This window comes from Plenodomus lingam, assembly GCF_022343315.1.
Source record: "Plenodomus lingam strain CAN1 chromosome Unknown contig_14, whole genome shotgun sequence".
Taxonomy (NCBI): Eukaryota; Fungi; Ascomycota; class Dothideomycetes; order Pleosporales; family Leptosphaeriaceae; genus Plenodomus; species Plenodomus lingam.
The window spans coordinates 1,235,407-1,256,115 of NW_027093932.1; the positions used below are offsets into that span (position 1 = coordinate 1,235,407).

The window sequence follows — 20,709 nt, forward strand, 5'->3', positions numbered from 1 at the left end:
TGGATGGTGTGAGATGCTAATGGAACAAGATTTCATGGGAGCTATCGGTCATGAGAAGATAATGAATAGAATAAAGCAGACTTGGTACCGCACTTATTGCTTCTCAAGGTTAAGCGTCGATAACTAGAGTGAAAAGCAAAGATTCACTCTCTACCTCACAGCCTTCAATCTGCACATCAACGGTTTCTTCTGCCAAAGCACAAACGTGCGTTGATCGCTCCAATCCCTACTCTCAGGACACAGTTCGATATCAAAGTTGAAAAATACCTTGGCAATGAGAAGACGCATCTCGTGATATGCCATGCTTTACAGTCTTAGCAGATTCCCAAGTTCAGTCGATGTCAGGACGAACTTACTTCTTGCCAATGCAATCCCGCGTCCCCACGGAAAAAGGCTGGACCGCATGTCTTTGATCTCGCTCGAATCGTTCATCGCCAAGCCAACGCTCAGGTACATATTGCGTTGGCATTGTAAAGTTCCTTGGTTGCATATACGTGGCGTGCTGGGGAATACCGACACTTGTGCCTGGTGGGATGAATTGCCCTACGATTGTACTTCCGTCTTCGGGTACTACTCGAGGCATGGTAAGAGGTACAGGAGGGTATATGCGGAATGTCTCCTTGATGCAGGCGTTGAGATAGGGTAGTGCGGCTAGTTTTTCCATTATCATGTCGCTGTCATTAGAGAACGTGGTGCGGATTTCCTCGACTAGCTTTTGCATAGCCGCAGGATTTCTGAGTAGGTAGTAGGTCAAACCGCTGACCAATGTTGCTGTCGTCTCCGTTCCAGCGACCATGAACAGCGCTGCATTAGAGTCCATTTCAGCCCGGCTGAGGCCCCTGCCTTCTTTTTGCCCGAGCACAAGATCCCACAAGTCGACGCCTTGTGAATCTCTTCCCTTTTCGAGACGCTTGGTGACACGGTCAATAGAGTGCGAGAGGTGAGTTCGGCGGCGACGGTTCATTCGCCGCATCATGGTGCGAAAGACAGACCAGAAGTACTTGTATCCGCTGAAAATCTCTAGACGAGCGCTGAAGATGAGGCCAGCGAGAATTGCGCGAACCCAGGGGTCGTATTCTGCATTTTCGAGCATGTGTAGGGGTTCTCCAAAGGTGATGTCGCCCATAATGTCAAAAGTGGTGAAGTCTGTTATAGGAGGCGATTAGTCGGTAGTAATCGTGGGGATACAGGCTAGCACTCACTGTACATTCTCACCATGTCCCACTTCTTTTCTGGGATTTCCTGCAGTCCTTCTCTCAATTTTGACACGAGAAGATCGATGTACTTCATTAACAGGGGTTCCTGCTGTTTGAGAGCTCGATCTGAGAAAGCAGGGGTAAAGATTTTACGCATACGGCCATGGTCCTCAGGGCTTGCATTGACCAAGCTTGATGCTCCATTGATACCCCTGTTGTACTTTGCCCAGTCCTTTTCAGGAAGAGTTCCTCGTGTATTCTTGGTGCCATGTCCGTAGATCTACATGTTCGTCAGCTCCAAATCCATTATGCCGTTCCCCAAAGCAGGCAGCTTTGATCAGAATAGTGGCTTACGTCTTTCCAAGCATCTGCCTGCGTAAAACTCAACTCATTTGGGTTGATCCTCACAACATGTCCGTACTTTGCATGTAGTTCAATCAGAACATGGTCACGAGTGCCCGACCATGTTGCAATATGCCATGGGATACGTGAGGCGGCGCTAATTATCGGACCTGGGAAGTTTCTTAGAGGATGAAAGTAAAGCCTATAGATGGCATTTGCGATCACGTAGAGGAGGAGCTGGGTAATTCAGCATGGAGTCATTAATTTACATGTCTGCGAGCACATACAGTGGCGATAACAGAGACAAATATCTGAATTAGAGACATGATGGCAACTGTCTTGGTGAAGGTACCGAAGTGAGCGAGTGCAAAGGTTGCCGCATGTGCTCTTCTTATTTCAGAACGCGGGCGTCTTGAGCAAGTTGATGGATTATGCAGAGAAGGTTGATTGGACAGCTGCTTTAAAGATGACAGCATTTCGTATGTCGTGCGACCAAGCCATAGAGTAGCATAGCCGTCATGCTATACAGCCGTTATAACATTTCCTTGGAGGATGATCTTGACCAAGCCCCGAAGTATGCAATCCTCCCACTATACGATGTACCCAATTGGACAACATGTGAAGTTGAAGTTGTGAATCGCTTTTTGGCAGTGAATGCAAGCAAATAAACTGTTAAAAAAAGGGGGATAGGAGCGTGATAAACTAGTAACCAAATCATCAAGGAAAATTAAAAAGAAAATTATCCGAGACATGATGATGTTTACCATCACCTCTGTCTACACTACAGTGGATGGGATAGAAGTGGGATGGTGGGAGGGGAGGTCGATGATGTGATGAACGTCGATTGGTCAAACTCCACAAAGACATTAGCGCCACCCGATATCGTGACTTCGCGTCGGAGGCGTAACGCAAATCTCGTGCAAGAGCTTAAGCCTCTACACACCACCCCTCGCCATTTCTTCGCCATTGTATCACCATTTCGCCCCACCCAACAATGGCAACCATACCCACCCGCAGAGGTTTCTCTGCACTGCTGAACACGACCTCCTCTTCCTCCAGAGCCGCCCCGCTCGCCTACCGGTTACCACGCCCATACCGCCATATCTCCACCACCAGCCGCCGCAGCGCCACATACGCGACCGCGCCCAAAGCCGGCGCCACAACGACATCGACGGCAGCAAAGACTACGTCCTCGTATAGCAGACCTGCTACATCGACAAGCACATCTAGTGCTGCCCCCGCTGCAAAATCAGCTGCTACGCCATCATCCAGCACTACCACCACAACCACCGCTGCCGCCGTCCCACGCACAGTAGTCCCTTCATTCCCTGCCAAAGAACCGCCCGTACCCACCACTCGCTCCACCACCGCTGACTCTCTCGCACGCTCGCAGCGGTCCCTCACCGACGGTCTCTCCGACGCGCCTGCGGAAATCGAAGGCGTGCCCGCTGTAGACTGGACGCGCTCGTACCATGGCTTAGGCAGTATATCATTTACCCCCGAGCAAGCGGAGACTCTCCTTGCGCCCATTACACAGGACGATGTCGAAGTTAAGCCCGATGGGATCTTATACCTCCCTGAGATTAAATACAGGCGTATACTGAACAAGGCGTTTGGACCAGGGGGGTGGGGTCTCGCGCCCAGGGGGGAAAGTATTGTGACGGGCAAGTTGGTGACGAGGGAATATGGCCTGATCGTTCAGGGACGGTGAGTCCCCTTTTTCCCTCTTGTTTCTCTCCCACCTTTAACCCCCCCTCTTCAACAATACCATCCCCAGCCCCCAGCCCACCATCCTGACAAGAAGAAGCCTCGTCTCCATTGCCCGTGGCGAACAACAATACTTTGACCCCGACGGCATCCCGACCGCCACCGAGGGCTGCAAGTCCAATGCGCTCATGCGCTGCTGCAAGGACCTCGGCATCGCCAGCGAACTCTGGGATCCCCGCTTCATCCGCGATTTCTCCGCCAAGATGACAAAGGAGGTCTGGGTCGAGCATGCAAGCACCAAGAAGAAGAGGAAGATTGTCCTGCGCAAGGATGACTCGGCAAAGTATCCGTTCAAGGAGGTCAAGCTGTAGATTGGGACCTATGTTGTATCATATTTAAGCTTACGAATCACGATTGTGCCATGATACTGGGTTGAAATTTGCGTGTAAAATGTTCATCATGTCATGGCGTACGTTGTATTCTATGTCACCCTTTTTTTTCCCCGAGTCCACATGCTAGGCCCCGTTGATGAGATGATCAAGCCTGATGGCTTCTAGATGATACCCTAAATAACACCAAAGCGATACAACCGCAACCCCAAAGGTCATGCAATCACGCAGTACTCCTTCTTCTCCAAGGATGCTACCTATCGATCCCCCAGATCAAACCCACTTGCCCTCGCCCTCCTCTCTCCAGGCTCCCTGCCATAGGCCAGCGGATCCTCCTGCTGCTGTTGCTGCTGCTTCTGCTGCCAATTCCACGGCATCCACCCGCTGCTCGTTCTCCGGCCCAGCGCCGGTGGCGTAATAGGATAGGGCGGCCTCTCGGACCCCGAATGCGAACTCAACTCATCACGCTCGATGCGGTCGAATTCAGCCTCGCTCCGGTTGCGCGACAAATTCCCGCCGAGACTCGTACTGCTGCTGTTATCGTGGTACAGGCCACCGGCAGCCTGCTTGCCGCGGATATTCTCTTGTTCGCGGTCAAAGGCCTGGAGCAGGGTTTCCAGACGCTGGCGCTGCGAGGCGACGTAGTTGAGGCGGTCGTCGTTGTTGCGGATACTGTCTGGGACGAGGTTGCCGGCGGCTCGGCTCAGATCTGACGCCTGTGCGTCTCTGGAACTGCTGCTTGCGGCACCGGCTCCGTATAGGGCACTTGCTCCGCTGAGCGCCTGGTTCACAAGCCCGTACAAATCGTTGCTCCCCCGTGCACTGGGCATTTGGAACCTCCCCATGAGATTCTGCGCATAGCTCTGCCCTGCTGGCCTGGGGCTTTCGGGCTTGCGTGCTGCAAAGCCTAGCACGTTGACCTTGACCCACTCAATGGCCGTCTCTACATATTGCATGCCCGCCTTCTTCGCGTTGTCATGGCTCTGCGTTATGAAGTCGTCGATTTCGCGCTCGTGGTGGTACAGGAAGGGCTCAATGTACTCTTGGTATAGGAAGGTGGCGCCCTGAGACCCAGGTAGGATTAGGTAAAGGTGTCCGAAGAAACGAAGCCATGAGTAGAAGGGGATCCAGGTAAGGATGAAGGCGAAGGTGTTCTCGACGACGGTAAAGAGGGAGAGTACGACGAAATAGATTAGCCAAGGGGCGAGGAGGGCGGGATCGGATGTGTGAAGGGCCTTGTAGGAGGCGAAGACTGGGAAGAGGATTGTTGTGGCGATGCTGGTGAAAAAAGGGCGTGTTAGCTTGTATTTGATATATGTTTTGGCATGGGTTGGGTTTGAAGGTAGTATTGGGGTGAAAGATATGTTTTGCGAGCAGCCCATGGCCTGATGTGGTGGTCGTGAGGCTCCGAACCAACGGCGGCGATGACGACGGCAGCCATATTCTAGATTTCTACAACTCACAAAGTGCGGGGAACACGTACGTTAAGCCGTCGGCAATAAAGCCAAACATCTTGGGCGTCTTGTCCAATCTACAGACGCGTATATCGGTGAATCGTTATTCCAAGTGTGGGTTGTAGGGTGAATGGATCGAGAAAGAAAATGATAAGTGATTAGCTGGGGTGGGAAGCAGAGCTGTGAAGGGTGAAGGTCCGGATGCGCGGCGGGGGGTTGTGCAAGGTACGGTAAGCTTCAGCCTCTGATGTAGCGCGTGCGTCCGTCTGCGGCCTGCAACTCGGGAACCCACCCACTTTCTTTGTTGTGTTGTGTTGTGTTGTGTTGACTTGTGTACGTACTCCGGTTCAGCGACCGGGTAACGAGACTTGCTGTGTTAGCAAAGATATCGTCGCATCGCCTTGGATGATTGCCGATGATGTTGACTGGAAAGTTGGGGTCACTTTGAACTTGCAGACTACCATCACGTACCGGTATAAGGCTGGGGCTAGCAGGTCACAAGACTACGTCACCCACTTTGCTCTCAACGTCCGCTTGTTCCCATTCTAGGGATAGATGTGGGCTTGAGAAGCGTTGTAAGGGCTAGGTGTATATAGACTGAAGATCTCATCTTGCGCAGGAGATGGGATGAATCGCCCTGAAGGTCTTCTTGGGAAGGTCGGTGGCTGCCATCTACCGGTTACCATAACAAGTTAGCTTAGACCCCGTCGACCCTTGGAAACACTTTCACATGCGGTCATGGCCAGGATTGAATTAGCGGCGATGGCATCAGTATCAAACAGTTCCATGATGAGCAAGCATAGATGGCGAAAAGGGTGAGCTCGTCATGTCTCGTGTTTCTGGGAGTGACTTGAGCGTTTGAGATTGACTGTCCAAATAGGTATAAGTCGATGCTTAAAGCAGTAGGACTCTTGTTGGTGGCGTGAAGCACGTGAGCCAAAAGGTCAAGGAGTGCACGTGCCCTATCGTTACCTCAAATGGCCGATTCAAGCCTAGCAAGTGGAGCCGAGATGCGGAAACGGCCCGCCTACAAATGTGACAATAAACTTCACTGAGCACGCTTGCGAATCAGAAAGAAGAAGAGGAGGAGGAGGAGGAGGAAGTGTATACACGTTGTTGGGCACACTACAGTATACTGTTTGAGACACAATATCTTTCTTTGGATTGTAACCATCCTGTCACAGTGCTGTGTCGTGCTAAACATTAGCTGCCGCATACTCTTGAACAGCATCTTCACGTCATACCGGTACATCAGCAACAATGCCTCGAGCTCGCAGCGTCGACCGCAACGATACAAGCAAAGTATCACACAAGTCACATGGCCATAGTAGCCATCACCATGCGCGACCTTCCCGCTCCCCACACGAGGACAATCATCAACACAGGCACAAGAGACGGCGCACGCGCTCGCCAGCAGCAAAGCCTGTAGTGCTGCCATATAAAGCCAAGCAGCTTTCAAGGCGCCAGTTTGAGGAATACAAACCGCTCTTCCAGTCCTATCTGGACATACAAAAGCATATACAACTCGATGACTTGGATGAACGTGAGGTCAAGGGCCGATGGAAGAGCTTCACGAGTCGATGGTATGTTCGCCTTTGACAAGTACAACAGAAAGTTTTGCTAATATTGCAGGAATCGTGGAGAACTCGCACGTAGCTGGTACGACCCATCCATGCTCCAGACGGCCCAAGAAACCGTACAATCATTCCGCCCACCCTCACCTCACGCAGCGACCAAACGCGCATCGCCAAAATATGAGCCACAACAAGACAGCCATGAAAGCAGCGAGGACGATGACTTTGGGCCCGCACCACCTACCGACTTGGCAAGACATGCAGGCCATGGCCCCACCATACCCAGACTCGACGACCTGACCTACCGCAACGAGATGCGCAAGGAAGACCGCTCCCGCGACCGCGCAGCACACAACGACGATCTCCGTCACGAGCGCAAGACGGAGCGCAAAGCGCAAAAGGACCGTCTGGAAGAACTGGCTCCGCGTGCAGACCCGGGGTCGCGCGAACGCCAATTGGAGAAGAAGCGCGAGACGACGAGCACATTGCAATCATTTCGCGACGCCAAGGAGAGCGGAGACGTCGAGGTCGCAGAGTCGGAGCTCATGGGTGACGACGGTATCGACCAGTATAAAAAGCAGAAGAAGGATATGGAGCGGCAGAAGAATGAGCGGGAGATTAGACGTGAGGAGATTGCGAGGGCGAGGGAGGCGGAGAGGAACGAGGCGCTTGCTGCGCGGAGGGAGAAGGAGGGTAAGACGATGGAGTTTCTGAGGCAGATTGCGAAGGAGCGGTTTGGGTGATTGTGTGAGGTCGAAATGGGTATTACAAGATATATACGGAGTGCAGCAGGTAGGGTGTCGCCTGCGTGTATGATTTTGAAGGAAGCCGAATGTTGCCAGTACTGGACAGCGCCTGGCACAGCATGCTAGCATGTCCACGTGAATGATGCGATCTAATCCATCCCATGCCATTCCTATTCATCATCCAATATCGAGCTCGCCAGCGGCCCAAAAAAGGGAACTTCATACCGATCCAACGTCGCAGCTAGAATGCAACCATGTTAGCAACCTCATTTTCCCAGCACGGCCCAAAAAGAAAGAAAAAACCTCTCCAGAGAAAGACTGACCATCAACCCACGCCCTCCTGACCAACCACAAGATCCCACAAACATCCCCCACAAACAACATCCAGCTCACCCACCGACTCCAACTGAAGATGATATGCACGAGAAAGGCAAAGGCAAAGAGCAGGCTACTCTGCCACGCATGGAACCGCACGTAATCGCTCTTGTGCTCCAGCATCAACAGCAACACCCCGCCCGCCGGCGGGAGCAGCAGGTAGGCCAGACAGGCTTCGTAGTCGAGGCGCCAGCCCAGCGATGTGGTGAAGACGTCCATGTCTGAGCGGGGGCGGCCGAAACGGCGGCTGCTGGGGTGGGGGTGGGGTGGGTACGGTATGCCGGTGGAGTGGTCGTCGTCGTGGTAGGTGTTTGTTCCGCCATAGCGGTCGTTGTAGTGGTCGTTGTCGTCCTCGTTGTCGTCCTCGTCGTGTATTTGGCCCTGGAAGTAATCTTGTTGTTCGTATGCGCGCGCTGGAGATGTGGTTTTTGGGCGGGGCGGGGAGGAGAGGGTGCGACGGGTGCGGTCTATGGAGGTTCGGGGAGATGTGATGGGGGAGAGGGCGCGCGAGGATTCGGGTATGTCTTGGTAGGGGGCGAAGTTTGCGGACATGTCTTTTTTTTTGGTGTTTTTTTATTGTATTTGCAGGTATTTTTTTTGTTTTTGTTTTTGTTTTTGTTTGGTAGTTCGTGGTGTTGCGGGGGGGGGGGGGGTTTGCGGGTGCTGGACGCTGGGAGGAGGGTGTTTGGGGAAAAACAGGCGGTGACGAAAGGGGGGCAGGGATGGGACTCGGGCGATGGTGGGGGGAGGCACGTGAAGGAGACGTACGTCTGTTGTCCCTGTCTACTCTAGAGTAGTTACCTGCTCATCTATCTTATATGCCATCTCTGTTCACACAACCCTTGGATTTGTGCTATGTCTGCTCGCGTTTTGGTCACTACATTGGCCTCAAAGCACTCAAAAAGCACAAGACGTTGAGATTCCCAGCCATGACCTAGGTGCCGTACCGGTACCGATAGGTAACGACAAGGCGACAGCTTCAGATTCCTTGACCCGAGGTTCCGCATCATCTTCTCAGAGCGTCACGAGCTCTCCAAGTTTCCTCGTCCCAACATGTATCATTCCACATCACTCCACATACTCGACGGTTGGAACCACGTTGACGGTCTAATCCAGTCCCGCTGGCATTCACACCGCCTGTAGTTGCCTACTTGCGCACGCAAAAACATCAATCATCTCCTCTTACTCACCACCCTCGCATTTGGAACCACCGTATCATCCACCTTCTTAACCATTTCTGTATTGGAGAAATCACAATTTCAACATGTGCATTGCGATCCTCACCACCGCACATCCAGACTACCCCTTCATACTGCTGAACAACCGAGATGTACCCTCCCCGCCCACTAGAATCACGATACCAAAACTAACCACAAAGGTAGGAATACCTCCATCGCCCAACAGCAGAAGCAACATGGTGGCCTGAACCAGACTCCCAAGTCCTTGGCGGCTACGACTTGCACCGTCCTGTTCACGGCACATGGCTAGGCGTCACACGTCAAGGTCGCGTCGCCGTACTAACCAATTACCGCGAGCAAGACTCGAGCATCGTAATCGGCGCCCGAAGTCGCGGTCTCATACCAAACGAATGGTTGAAATCTGATCCCACGGCCCAAGAATCCACCGAAGCCTTCGCCAAGCGCATGATCGAAGGCGATGGCGTCCAAGGCGTAGGCGGCTTCTCCCTCTGTTACGGCTTCATCCAAGATGTCGTCCAACGCAACCCTAACCCCAGCGACACCCCCAAGGGCCTTGCCATTGTCAGCAACCGTACCCCCGAAGTCTCCGCCGTCCCACGTCTGCTCTCCCGCCCGGGCGAAACCCACGCCCTCAGCAACGCCGCCTTTACCGATCGCTCCTGGCCCAAAGTCCTCAATGGCGAATCCTGGACCAACGAGGCAATCGCCGCCTCGATCGCCGCCAACGAGACGCGCGACCAGCTCGTAGACCGCCTCCTCGCCGTCCTCAGTCGGGACACGATGCCCCGGCAAAAGGAAAACGAGGACTGGGACATGTATCTCAACCAGCTACGGCACAGCATCTTCATTCCGGCGATTGGCAAGGACCACCTGGACGAGCATAAGATGCCGGCGCATGAGGTGGGCGATGTGGTCAAGCACAAGGCCGTGGATGCGACGAGTGGCTGCTATGGCACGCAGAAGAGTATTGTGGTGTTGGTGGATAGGAATGGGAAGATGTTTTATCTAGAGCGCACGCTGTATGATGGGGATGCGAGGCCGATTGAAAAGGGCTTGGGGGATCGGAGGTTTGAGTTTCAAATTGAGGGGTGGTAGGACGGTGTGAGGTGGGTGGGTAGGTGTAGGTTGAGAGGTAGGAAAGTAGTGTTTTCGATTCAGTAAGCATGGCCCTTTTTTATCTCTTTTCTTTCCTTTCTCTCTCTCAAAGAAAATATGCTAAACGTGCCAGGGGAAATCACCACTTGTCCACCACGCAGAGACGTTGTTGCGCAACAATCCTAGCATGGATATAATCGAATACATATCTAATTATAGGACTGGGACTGATTTGAATCTCATATTCCAAGTCCCACATTTAAATCCCAAATTCGAAATCTCCTCTCCTAGATCCCTCCCCTCCCCCAATCCTCCCACCTAACAACACTAACCTCATATCGCCACCACACCGCACCCCTACATACCCACTCCCCACTCAGACCTCGAACCGCACGTAGGGATTGCGATCCCTGGCCTTTGTTACGTTGGTGCAGATTTGTGGAGACGTAGGCTAAATTTGGATGACGGTTGGTGGCGAATGGGATGGGCCGATTTCAGTGGTTGGTGAGAGCAGAGTTGGATGGAGCGGGTGGGAGGAGCGGGTGTTGGGTTGGTGTGGGGATTTTGGGTCCGCGGGATTAGGTAGTTTGAGGTTTTGGGTTTTGGATTTTGGGTTTCTCGTTTCTCGTTTCTCGTTTCTCGTTTCTCGTTTCTCGTTTCTCGTTTCCCGTTCTTCAAAACTTCAATTTGCTCTCTCATGCTGTCCTTTGCATAACCCTCTCATTTCTCACCCCCCTTTCTCAGTACATCATTCTCGAAAACACAAAAACTATGCTGATCTCCATTTGTCGTCGTAGTCTTCGAATCCGACTTCTCCTCTGCACACCGCTGTCAATGCGCTGTTTGCACTTCCCCATTCAGCGTTTGCTCTAGGCTCTACCAGGTGCGAACACAACATCATCGAACCATAATCGAGCTGGCCCAAGGGAGAAACTACACTATACATCCTAGATGTGTACGGAAAAGTAACATGGCTGGCATCCATAACGCTCATGGAACCTGTGATATCCATGCCGGGCGTTTGCACACCTTCTCTAGCAGTAACTCCAGACTCACTGCGCCACCCCAAAACCACGAGAAAGCTAAACATGGGAATCGCATTCACGGTGAAAAATCTAGCGCGTCAAAAGTTCAAGCTTAGACTATTGTAACTGGTGCACATCGCGGTCACGCGATCAACGACTTGCTTTTCTCCTCCGCTACCACCCATACCATTCCCTCATTTCTCAGAGCCCGTTTCCCGTTTCCCGTTTTCCGTTTCTCGTTTCTTGTTTCTCGGTTCTGAAGGGACGGCAGACCCAAGCCATCAGCACAACACAGCAAGAAAGAGATAAAGTAAGTCCTGCAGCTCGTCCCCATTCACTCACCCCGCCCTACCACTACTCAAACAAACCAGCCATCTAGTCTCTGCTTAAAGCCCACATACGCGCACACCCATTGCCCTCACCAAGATGTGCATCATTTTCTACGCCGCCTACCCTGGCTGTGTACACGTAGACTACATCGGCTCCTATCACTGCGGGTACCCTGGCTGCTCCATCGAAACGCAGCACATTGTCCAAGTCGAGGAGACGGGGTTCCGGTGCGACATGTGCATTCGTTTGGATGTCACTCAGACGGAGCCGATGCCGCCGGCGCAATGGTATGTGCCAGTTCCTGATATGAAGCTGGGATTCAAGAGGAGAGAAGGGTGGGCGTGGCCGAGTGTTGTGGATCGCGGGGTGATGGCGGCGGGCACTGCTTGGGGTAATGGTTGGAGTCGCGGTGGCGGTGGTAGCGGTGATGATACGAGGAGTCATCCAAGAAGTAATCCGCAGAGCTTGAGTGACACGGATAGCACGACAAATTATTGGCCATTGAGTGCGGCGGAAAAGGCAACACACCTGTTTGCCAAGCTGACGGTGAGAGAGGAGGCTCAGTCTGTAAGTACTGGTAGCCGCAGTGGGGATAGTAATGGCAGTAGCAGTGGCGCTGAGGGTGTTGGTAAGAGTGGTGAGTACAATATTGCCTTTACAAATATACCTGATCTGACTTTGGCCCAACAGTTGTCACTAAACCACCAACTGGCTCTATCCAAGGTGCCTTTGGCATCTCACCAAACAAAGAAAAGCACCGCACCCTCGTGCAGGAGCAGCTTGCTGCCCTCCCCGAGCGCTTTCCACCCAATCCTTCCGCGCAATCATCAGAGCGCAACCCTTCACCAGCTCTTCAGCCTCCGCTCATGCCTCGATTCTCACCCCTGTTACCGGCCGGCCTGCCCAGCTACCCCGTCCTACCTCCAGGCCTGATCAATTACCCTTTATATCCTTTTGGATTGACTGCCGAGCAGTTCTCTGCACTTCAACGGCAATCGGCCACCCCCGTGGTACCAATGATGGAAATTTCAGGCCTTCATACCCGACAAACGCCTGTATACAACACACCCGCTAGGCAACTCGAACAATACCAAGCTCGGACCTACACTGGAGCCGTACAGCCTGTACATGCTGTACCTACTGAGCGTCCGCATTCCAAGTTCATCCCTACGCCATGGAATACAAGCACACATATACCAGTTGAGCAAGCATTCAGTGTCCGAAAACCGAACAACGTACACAGTGACACGCCGACGGTTGTTTATGGCAACGTGGTGTTCCATCCGACTCCCATTGGTACGCCGTACCCCAACATGAACGTGCCTGTTGATGCGCCTGCGCGGTACGGAAATAGCGGGGTGTTTGATGCTACGAATATGACTTCGAATATGACGGGCTCGGCTCTCAACCCACGTGCTCCGCAGTTCAGGGGCATGGTTGAGGGGAAGGGCAAAGGCAAGGCTGAGGGGCGAGGGTTCAGATCAAGTGAGTTTTGCTGATTTAATATCTTTCTTTTTGATATCTTGGGCATTGGTTATTTTTTAAAGAGGGTTGGGCATACTTTTGAGAATGAGATTGTTGGAAGTTTGGTTTGAATGAATGATGGGGATGAGAACGACTTAGAGAAGCACGACCGGAGACAGGGATTCTTTTCCGTATATGACTGACCTGAAGCAGATATTCCTGGCGTATAGATCTGAGAAGCACGGAAGCAGAGTATGGTTGGATATTATGGATGGTTGCTTGATTTGAATGTCTTCTTTTCGACGTGTGTATTATGGGAGATGGGAATTGCTGGTGTTATTTTGGAATTCCATGAGCAATTCTTCTTTCAATGATTCATGGCTTATGGAGACTCGGTCTCTCGGCTGTGGTCTCTCTGGCAGGTGTGAATTGTATAGAGGGTGGTCTGATCGCTTTCCCCAATTGCACAGAGTACTTGCCTACGCTCTAACAATGCGATCATGAAAGTTCCTTGTAACCCACAAATAAAATACGCGACATGTTGTGTTGGCTGGCGGTCATGTAGTAAAGTCTTGGCGATGAAGGAGTGCGGAGGTGACGTCCTCTTCCGCGTGCTTCGGCAATGCATCAACTAACCACCGAGCCGAGCTACAACACCAAACCACCTCCTCTTCCTCTGCCTCCAACACCTTTCCTCACGTGCGCTGAGCCTCCGATTACAAGGCTCGGTCGCCCTTGGTCACTGCTGTCTTCCTTGCCCAGATTTCCATTCCTCCTTCGCCATTACCAACCTCAAACCACAGTCACATCATCCATCCCCAAGGCAGCCATGGCATCTCTCCCACCACAACGCCCCGCCTCACAACGTAGAGCCTCACCACCCGCCGAATCTTCATCGTCACGGCAAGAAAATGTTGCGAGAACAAACAGTTTCTCAGCGCAGTCGGTGGATTCCCAGACGCTTTTGCTGAACTCACCGCCGTCGGAACAAGCCACACCCGCAGTAGAGGCACAGAGAGATGCGCAGAAAGAGGCGCTAGCACAAAGCGCTGTAAGGCCGCCAGTAGAAGAGGAGGATATCAAAAAGTGCTGGATATGTTTCAACGATGAGACGGAGGATGACGATACATCGTCAGAGTGGCGGTCGCCGTGCTCGTGTTCATTGGTGGCGCATGAGAAGTGCTTGCTGGATTGGATCGCAGATATGGAGGCGCCAAGTTCAAGAAGGAGGGCTGGCACACGCGCGTCCAAAGTGCTGTGTCCGCAGTGTAAGACCGAAATTGTCATAGCGCGACCGAGGAGTTATGTGGTGGAGGCCGTGAGGTCAGTGGAGCGATTCACGGGGTCCTTGTTACTACCTGGCTTTGCGCTGGTCACGGGCACGGCGCTATATTCCACATTAGCGCTGTCGGGAACACATACGATATATCAAATCTTTGGAACAGAGGACGCGCTGCAGATTCTAGGACCACTGTACGAGACACCCAATCCCATGATTGGATCTGTGGCGATACGAACGCTGCAGCATTTGAAAGACCATTGGAGGTTGGACCTTGGCCTGCCACTTATCCCGACCGTTCTCGTCGCCAGCAGGACTACATTTGCCGACTCCTTCCTACCCTTCCTACCTCTGATCTTCTTTGTCAGCTCAGGCCGGCCAGGCGACGACATGCTGCAGTTGCAATGGCCACCAAGTGCAGCCTTCACCTTTGCCGCATTACCCTATCTCCGAGGCTTCTACAACGCATACTACGACCGCGTCTGGCTCCCACGAGAACAACAATGGCTAAAGGAAATCCAACCGCGGGCAGGAGAGGACGCCAACGCAGAAGCTGAACACGACCACGACCACGACCATGACCATGACCATGACCACGATCACGTTCACGAACACGTTCACGACGGCGAGATCATAAATGAAGTCGAGATAGAAGTCGACTTTGACATCTTTGCCGACTGGAATAACGGTGGCGACGCACAAGCACAAGCCCACCCCATCAACGCACCACCCCAAGATGACAACGCCATTCCAGACCTCATTGACGCCAACCAAGCACAACAGGAACAACAAGATGCCGCTGCACCAGCTCCCAACGTCCCCCTCCAACCAGCTGCCCCACGCCACCAACGCGCCCGCGCTCTTAATCGCGCTTACTCTACTTCCTCCATCGCCGACACCATTCTCGGCGCGCTCATCTTCCCTACCATCGCCGCTGCCATGGGCGAATTACTCAAGCACACGCTTCCGTCATCATGGGTCACGCCGCCCGCGGGAACACCGGCGATATCATGGCTGGGTGGGTGGGTGAATACGAGTGGACGGCAGGGCAAAGCGACGGGCTTTTTGCAGACGCGCTGGGGGAGAAGTATTGTGGGTGGTTGTTTGTTTGTTGGACTTAAAGATGCGGTCTTGCTCTATGTTAGGTGGAAGATGGCGCAGAATCATCGGCGGAGGAAGATAGTGGATTTTGATCGCAAGAAGGGCGCGGTTGGGGGTGGGGTTTAGAGGGGTGTGAGGTGGTTGGGGGCTTGGGGATGGCATACGATTATAAGTTCATCTCGATAATGGTATACATGAAAGTACATGTGTAGAACACAACCCTGAACAAATCATCCCGGCGTATTCGTAATCACTCAACCAAAAGCCAGGGCCGACCAACTCCACAAACTTTTCCCTCATACAAAAATACCACACACACGCACACCCCTCAAACCTTGCGCTTAACCAACCCCCTAAAGAAATCAAAACTATTACTATCACTCTGCAACTGCACCACCCTGCCCGTCCCGCGATCCTCCCACCCCAACTCCTCCGCCAGCAACAACCCCCAATCCCTCGTAATCCCCTTGATCCGCGCCCGGACCCCGCCCTCACTCTCCAGCGTAACCACCTGATCGGTATGCAACCAAGCCTTGTAATACTCCTCCTCGAGCGCCCTGCTGAACCCCACGAGCAGGAACTCTGTGTACAGGGCCTCGAAATTAGCCAGGATGCTAGCGAGGAGTTTCTCGTGGGTCAAGGGTTTCAAGGGCGGGGTGTGTGAGGCAGCAAGTTGGTCAAGGGAGGCGGTGGGTAGTGCGTTTGAGAGATTGAGGCCGATGCCGCAGACGATGTCGTAGGCGGAACCGGCGTAGGAGCTGTTGACGAGGATGCCGCCGATTTTGACGAGCGGGTTGTTGGCGGAGCCAGGGAGGCGGGCGTAGATGTCGTTTGGCCATTTGAGTTTGACGGCGAGGGAGGCGTAGGCTGGGGCGTACGTGTGGATGCCGCGGATGATGGCGAGGGCGGCGAGGTATTGGATGAAGATGACGGGGGCGGTTTGGGATTGGGAAAAGGAGTGGTGGAGTACGGTGGAGAACATGAGGCCGCCGGGCGGGGAGATCCAGATGTTGGTGCCGCGGCCGCGGCCGGCGATTTGCGTGGTTGCGGTTAGGGTGGTGCCGGTCGGGAGAGTGCGGAGAAGGGAGGGGTTCTTTTCGAGGAGCGTGTTGGTGGAGGTGACGGTTTCGCCGTAGAGGAGGGTGGTGCCGAAGGAGGGGTTTGGGTTACGGAGTTTGGTGTGGTAGTGGTGAAGGTTGGCGTAGTAAGCTTCGTGATGGAAGGGGGTTTCTTTCATAGTGGGGATGCCCGAGGTGTGAGGGATGATGGTTTTGACGACTTTGTCGTAGTCTAATATCTGGTCTGGTGTTGTGTTGGCGGTGTAGTTGATACAGTCTTGTATCTCCTCTTCTATCGTATTTGGCTTTGCGTTCTCTTCTGCAGATGCCGTGACTTGCTGTCCGTCGACTTGGCCTGTCAGGTTCGTCAGGGCCGGCAGCTTCTGAGACACAGCGCTCACGGCTCTTTTCAGGTCCTTGACGCTCCACGCGCTATCCTCTTTTTCTATTCGAAATACGTCGTTTTGACCCTTGATGTACTGGTCGTCGTCGATTACAGTAATGATTTCGGACCATGTTGCGACGAGGTTGGCGACGTCTGTCACATGATGAGACGTGAGATGTAGACGGGAGAGAGACGGTACCGCTTGCTCCTGTTCATTAATCTGCAGACCGAGCTTCTGGAGAACCAAGCGCAGAAACGCTTGTCGGGTGGCGTCTGTGGAAGTGACAAGGTCAATGACAAGATCGTAGTCAGGCAGAGTGGGTATTCTGTTGAGGTTCTGCGGGGCGAATCTGCGGAGAATTAATATCAACACTGAATTAATGATAATGGCAACTTACTCTGGATGCGGTCCAGTGAGCACAACATGCCCTTCACCAACCTTGCGATACACGACTGCCGCTGCACCTTCTCCAGCTTCAACATGCAAATCCTCTGTATAACTCGCCAGAATCTGCACGCCCCGCTCCTCCAGCTTCTTCGCATCCACGAACACACCCCCACCATTATAATAGCTCTTGAACGATTCGGCCATACCATCTTCCACATCCCCAAACCTCTCCTTATGAATCTTCACATCCGCAGCCCTCGCACCAGCCTCACTCGCATACTTGAATCCCTCAAATGCCAGACCCCTGCAAACCCCCGGAAAAAACGCCAGCTCACGATCGCCCACGACGGCCATTTTGGGATCATCGACTTCAAACTCACATCTCGCACTGCCATAGTAACCCCCCGCGCAGAAACCTAGGAAGGATCCCCCGCCATTGACATAGCGGGAAATGCGCCGATTCCCCTCACCGTTGAGCGTGCGCACATAGCCCAGATCCGCACCGCCGGGAAGCACGAGGAGGGCGCAGGTGCTGGACCAGGGCTCCTTGATGATAACCTCGCTGCTCACGGGGATCACGGCATAGAAGGGCGAGAGTAGGCGTCGTAGCGTGAAGAGGCAATGTCTCACAGATTCAGATGTACTCCCCGCTCCTTTACCGTGTCAGTCGCAAAACACCGACTGGGAATTTCAATAAAAAATTCAAGGATGGGGAAGGAACGAAAGGAAGAAAGAATGAAGAAATACCAGAATACACCAACACATTCATCCGCTTACTCGCCATCCCTCGCTCGTGGCCGCTTCCTCTTGCGTGCGAAGCGTGTAATCTATGCTTGACGTTTGACGTTCACACCCCCTCCCCCCCACCCCCAGCGCCCCACGGCCCGCGCGTTTCTCCGGCCTCCAATTCACCGCAAGTCGGACGGACGAAGGAAGCTTAGGTGTTTACCAGCGCAATACGGGTACCGGTACCTCTCAGCAGTCACCAAACCGCAACCACGCCCATTTGAATTTCCCATCTTTCCCCAACCAAGACATTCAAGCACATAGGCAAACCCTAGCGTCCCTCGCTACCAAATCTCCTCTTTACTGCAGAAAAAAAAAGCAGAAGAAACAACATGGCAAAAGACGACAAGACCAGCGCTGTAGCGGCAGCGCAATTGGTAATCGATGATGAGCCGGACGAGTGGTATGACCTATGGATCTCTTATTCCAGCCTCACCCTACACCATCCCTTCCACCTGCATACCAACATCCAACCCCAAACCCCCCGCCCAACTAACACATGCCCTTGTGCTGGACCCAGGGACAAACGCATTTTCAGCACAGGCTGCGCCGATGAAAACGCCAAGCTCACGGATTGTTACTACGAGAAGAAAGATTGGCGTGCTTGCAAGGCCGAGGTACGTTGGGTGTGTGGGCGGGAAGGAAGAAAGTGGACATGCGGTGGTTGCAGTGCTACTTTCTTCCTCAGAATGGCAGTGTGAATGGAGTGGATGAATGGCTAATGTTATCCAGATGGAGATTTTCAGGCAGTGTTGGCGGAGATATGGGAATGATCGGCGGACGGGGAGTAAGGATGTGGAGTGAGATGGGGTGGTGGATGTGGAGGAGCCTTGGTGGAGTGGGGGGGGTGTTGTAGGATTAGAAGTGGGCGGGTTTGGTTGATGGGAAGTCAGGCAATGTTTTTGCAGAGTGATTTCAAGGTATCATGTATCATTTTGTATCACCACATCTATCGATGGGCAGAAGAAACAACGAAAAAACGAAACAGACATGCCGCTCATATCAATATATACATTCATCTACACTCTCCCCAGTTCCTTACAACTTCGCAAACACAGTGGGAACCACACCCCCCATTTCAACCAACGTACTCTTATTCCTCACCCACGCCTCGAGTCCCTTCTTCCCATTCTCGACGCCAACCCCGCTCTGCTTCCATCCACCCACGCTCATCTCCGCAGGGCTCTCGCCCCACGTATTCACCCACGTGATACCGGCCTCGAGCTGCGCTATGACCTTGTGCGCGAGATTGAGGTTGTTGGTGAAGACTCCGGCTGCAAGGCCGACATTGGTGTTGTTGGCGCGTTTGACGACTTCGTCAATGGTCTTGTAGGTGAGGATGGACATGACAGGGCCGAAGATTTCCTCTTGGACAATCTTCATCTTGTCGGTGCAGTCCGTGAAGATGGTGGGTTGGACCCAGTAGCCGTTTCGGTAGGCTTTGTTGGTAAAGGAGGCGAGCCAGGAGGGGGTTTCGGGGCCGCCGTAGAGCAGTTTGGCCTTGTCGGTGTGGATCCCATGGCTGATGTATTGCTTGACTTTGGCGAAGTGTGGTGCGGAGACGAGGGGGCCAAAGTTGGTCTTTGGGTCGGCGAGATCGCCTGGGCGAATGAATTGCATCTTTTCGACGAGTCGCTTCTCGAACTCGGCCTTCATGGCTTCGGGGATGAAAACTCGTGTGCCGTTGGTGCAGACTTGGCCGGTGGAGAAGAAGTTGGCCATCATGGCGCCGTCGACGGCTTGATCGAGGTCTGCGTCTGGGAGGATGACACAGGCGGATTTTCCACCTAGTTCCATGGTCACGTACTTCATCCCTCCCGCAGCGCTGCCGGCGACCTTTTGACCCGTAGACACCTGGCCGGTAAAACTGACTTTTGCGATGGCTGGGTGCTTGGTCAGGTATGCGCCCACCTCGCCGCCACCTTGGACGACATTGAAGACGCCTGCAGGCACACCGGCCTCGGCATAGATCTCGGCGAGGACAGTGGAATGCAGTGGTGTGAATTCAGAAGGCTTGTAGACCATGCAATTGCCTGCTGCCAGACATGGTGCTGACTTCCATAGCGCAATCTGAATGGGGTAGTTCCATGCGCCAATGCCTGCACAGACACCCAGCGAGTTCTTTGTCGTGTATACCCATGCATCTGGTCGCAGTTGTGTCGTCTCGCCATTCATGCCTCCTCCTCCGACCAAGTTTGCAAAGTATTCGAGCACATCGGCGCCTGTGACGACGTCGACGGTGGATGTCTCTGAGAAGGGCTTGCCGGTATCGCTGGTCTCAATGCGGGCTAGCTCGTCATTCCGTTCTCGCAGGATGGAGGCAGCTTTCTGGAGGATGCGTGCGCGCTCCATGGGTGAAGTTGCCGACCATGCCGGAAAGGCGTTTTGGGCGCTCGAGATGGCAGCGTCTATGGCGCTTTGAGAGGTGGTGTGGATGTTGGCAATGGGCTTTGCGGTGGAGGGATCAATGGTCTGGAAGGAGGAGGTGGAAGATTCGCGTTGGATCTTGCCGTCGTAAAAGGCGAAGCGGGGTGTGTATGGCAGAGACATGGCGACGATAGCGATAGGGCGTGGGTGTGTGGCGTGGTGGGGTGTCACAATTGGGGTCGCAATGTATGAGCGACACAGGCACAACACAAGTGGAAAGGGAAGTGAGTTGGTCTTTGAGAAGTCAGTGTATGTTGTTAGCCAAGGTAGTAGATCAAGTGAAAGATCCAATGCATGGAGCGCATACCTAAAACGTGCAAGGCGCTTTGGGAATGGCGCCGAAGACACGTACGGGGGGTTATATAGCTATGCGTTGTTGCATAGTAGTA

The 20,709-nt window shown here is 53.3% G+C and overlaps 12 protein-coding genes across 12 annotated transcripts; 6 read left to right on the forward strand and 6 right to left on the reverse strand.

Annotated features, from left to right (window-relative positions):
* Nucleotides 1-36: 36 nt before the first annotated feature.
* IAQ61_002513 (uncharacterized protein) lies at nucleotides 37-2,350 on the reverse strand. The gene is made up of 5 exons (XM_003834365.2): nucleotides 1,826-2,350; nucleotides 1,551-1,775; nucleotides 1,203-1,476; nucleotides 357-1,146; nucleotides 37-304 (listed from the first exon to the last, which is right to left on the reverse strand). The coding sequence occupies exons 1-5, from the start codon at nucleotides 2,012-2,014 to the stop codon at nucleotides 151-153; spliced, it is 1,632 nt and encodes a 543-aa protein (XP_003834413.2). The 5' UTR covers nucleotides 2,015-2,350; the 3' UTR covers nucleotides 37-150.
* Nucleotides 2,351-2,480: 130 nt separating this feature from the next.
* Nucleotides 2,481-3,684, forward strand: IAQ61_002514 (uncharacterized protein). Its single transcript, XM_066095571.1, has 2 exons — nucleotides 2,481-3,245; nucleotides 3,346-3,684. The coding sequence occupies exons 1-2, from the start codon at nucleotides 2,533-2,535 to the stop codon at nucleotides 3,614-3,616; spliced, it is 984 nt and encodes a 327-aa protein (XP_065954407.1). The 5' UTR covers nucleotides 2,481-2,532; the 3' UTR covers nucleotides 3,617-3,684.
* On the reverse strand, nucleotides 3,685-5,727 carry IAQ61_002515 (uncharacterized protein). The gene is made up of 3 exons (XM_003834367.2): nucleotides 5,560-5,727; nucleotides 5,118-5,455; nucleotides 3,685-4,912 (listed from the first exon to the last, which is right to left on the reverse strand). Exons 2-3 carry the CDS (start codon nucleotides 5,144-5,146, stop codon nucleotides 3,892-3,894), a joined length of 1,050 nt encoding a protein of 349 aa, XP_003834415.2. The 5' UTR covers nucleotides 5,147-5,455; nucleotides 5,560-5,727; the 3' UTR covers nucleotides 3,685-3,891.
* A 621-nt stretch (nucleotides 5,728-6,348) lies between these two features.
* On the forward strand, nucleotides 6,349-7,405 carry IAQ61_002516 (uncharacterized protein; the record flags this gene model as incomplete). The annotated part of the gene is made up of 2 exons (XM_066095572.1): nucleotides 6,349-6,671; nucleotides 6,721-7,405. 2 exons carry the CDS (start codon nucleotides 6,349-6,351, stop codon nucleotides 7,403-7,405), a joined length of 1,008 nt encoding a protein of 335 aa, XP_065954408.1.
* Nucleotides 7,406-7,578: 173 nt separating this feature from the next.
* Nucleotides 7,579-8,335, reverse strand: IAQ61_002517 (uncharacterized protein; the record flags this gene model as incomplete). The annotated part of the gene is made up of 2 exons (XM_003834369.2): nucleotides 7,579-7,649; nucleotides 7,732-8,335. 2 exons carry the CDS (start codon nucleotides 8,333-8,335, stop codon nucleotides 7,579-7,581), a joined length of 675 nt encoding a protein of 224 aa, XP_003834417.2.
* A 257-nt stretch (nucleotides 8,336-8,592) lies between these two features.
* Nucleotides 8,593-10,604, forward strand: IAQ61_002518 (uncharacterized protein). Its single transcript, XM_003834370.2, has 3 exons — nucleotides 8,593-9,113; nucleotides 9,166-10,139; nucleotides 10,211-10,604. Exons 1-2 carry the CDS (start codon nucleotides 9,048-9,050, stop codon nucleotides 10,075-10,077), a joined length of 978 nt encoding a protein of 325 aa, XP_003834418.1. The 5' UTR covers nucleotides 8,593-9,047; the 3' UTR covers nucleotides 10,078-10,139; nucleotides 10,211-10,604.
* Nucleotides 10,605-10,846: 242 nt separating this feature from the next.
* On the reverse strand, nucleotides 10,847-11,167 carry IAQ61_002519 (uncharacterized protein; the record flags this gene model as incomplete). The annotated part of the gene is made up of 1 exon (XM_066095573.1): nucleotides 10,847-11,167. The coding sequence occupies one exon, from the start codon at nucleotides 11,165-11,167 to the stop codon at nucleotides 10,847-10,849; it is 321 nt and encodes a 106-aa protein (XP_065954409.1).
* A 361-nt stretch (nucleotides 11,168-11,528) lies between these two features.
* Nucleotides 11,529-13,126, forward strand: IAQ61_002520 (uncharacterized protein; the record flags this gene model as incomplete). Its single annotated transcript, XM_066095574.1, has 3 exons — nucleotides 11,529-12,069; nucleotides 12,123-12,917; nucleotides 13,110-13,126. 3 exons carry the CDS (start codon nucleotides 11,529-11,531, stop codon nucleotides 13,124-13,126), a joined length of 1,353 nt encoding a protein of 450 aa, XP_065954410.1.
* A 599-nt stretch (nucleotides 13,127-13,725) lies between these two features.
* Nucleotides 13,726-15,402, forward strand: IAQ61_002521 (uncharacterized protein; the record flags this gene model as incomplete). The annotated part of the gene is made up of 1 exon (XM_003834372.2): nucleotides 13,726-15,402. The coding sequence occupies one exon, from the start codon at nucleotides 13,726-13,728 to the stop codon at nucleotides 15,400-15,402; it is 1,677 nt and encodes a 558-aa protein (XP_003834420.2).
* Nucleotides 15,403-15,604: 202 nt separating this feature from the next.
* Nucleotides 15,605-17,461, reverse strand: IAQ61_002522 (uncharacterized protein; the record flags this gene model as incomplete). The annotated part of the gene is made up of 2 exons (XM_003834373.2): nucleotides 15,605-17,069; nucleotides 17,118-17,461. 2 exons carry the CDS (start codon nucleotides 17,459-17,461, stop codon nucleotides 15,605-15,607), a joined length of 1,809 nt encoding a protein of 602 aa, XP_003834421.2.
* Nucleotides 17,462-18,225: 764 nt separating this feature from the next.
* Nucleotides 18,226-18,697, forward strand: IAQ61_002523 (uncharacterized protein; the record flags this gene model as incomplete). Its single annotated transcript, XM_066095575.1, has 2 exons — nucleotides 18,226-18,510; nucleotides 18,626-18,697. The coding sequence occupies 2 exons, from the start codon at nucleotides 18,226-18,228 to the stop codon at nucleotides 18,695-18,697; spliced, it is 357 nt and encodes a 118-aa protein (XP_065954411.1).
* A 234-nt stretch (nucleotides 18,698-18,931) lies between these two features.
* IAQ61_002524 (uncharacterized protein) lies at nucleotides 18,932-20,443 on the reverse strand (the record flags this gene model as incomplete). The annotated part of the gene is made up of 1 exon (XM_003834374.1): nucleotides 18,932-20,443. The coding sequence occupies one exon, from the start codon at nucleotides 20,441-20,443 to the stop codon at nucleotides 18,932-18,934; it is 1,512 nt and encodes a 503-aa protein (XP_003834422.1).
* Nucleotides 20,444-20,709: the final 266 nt, after the last annotated feature.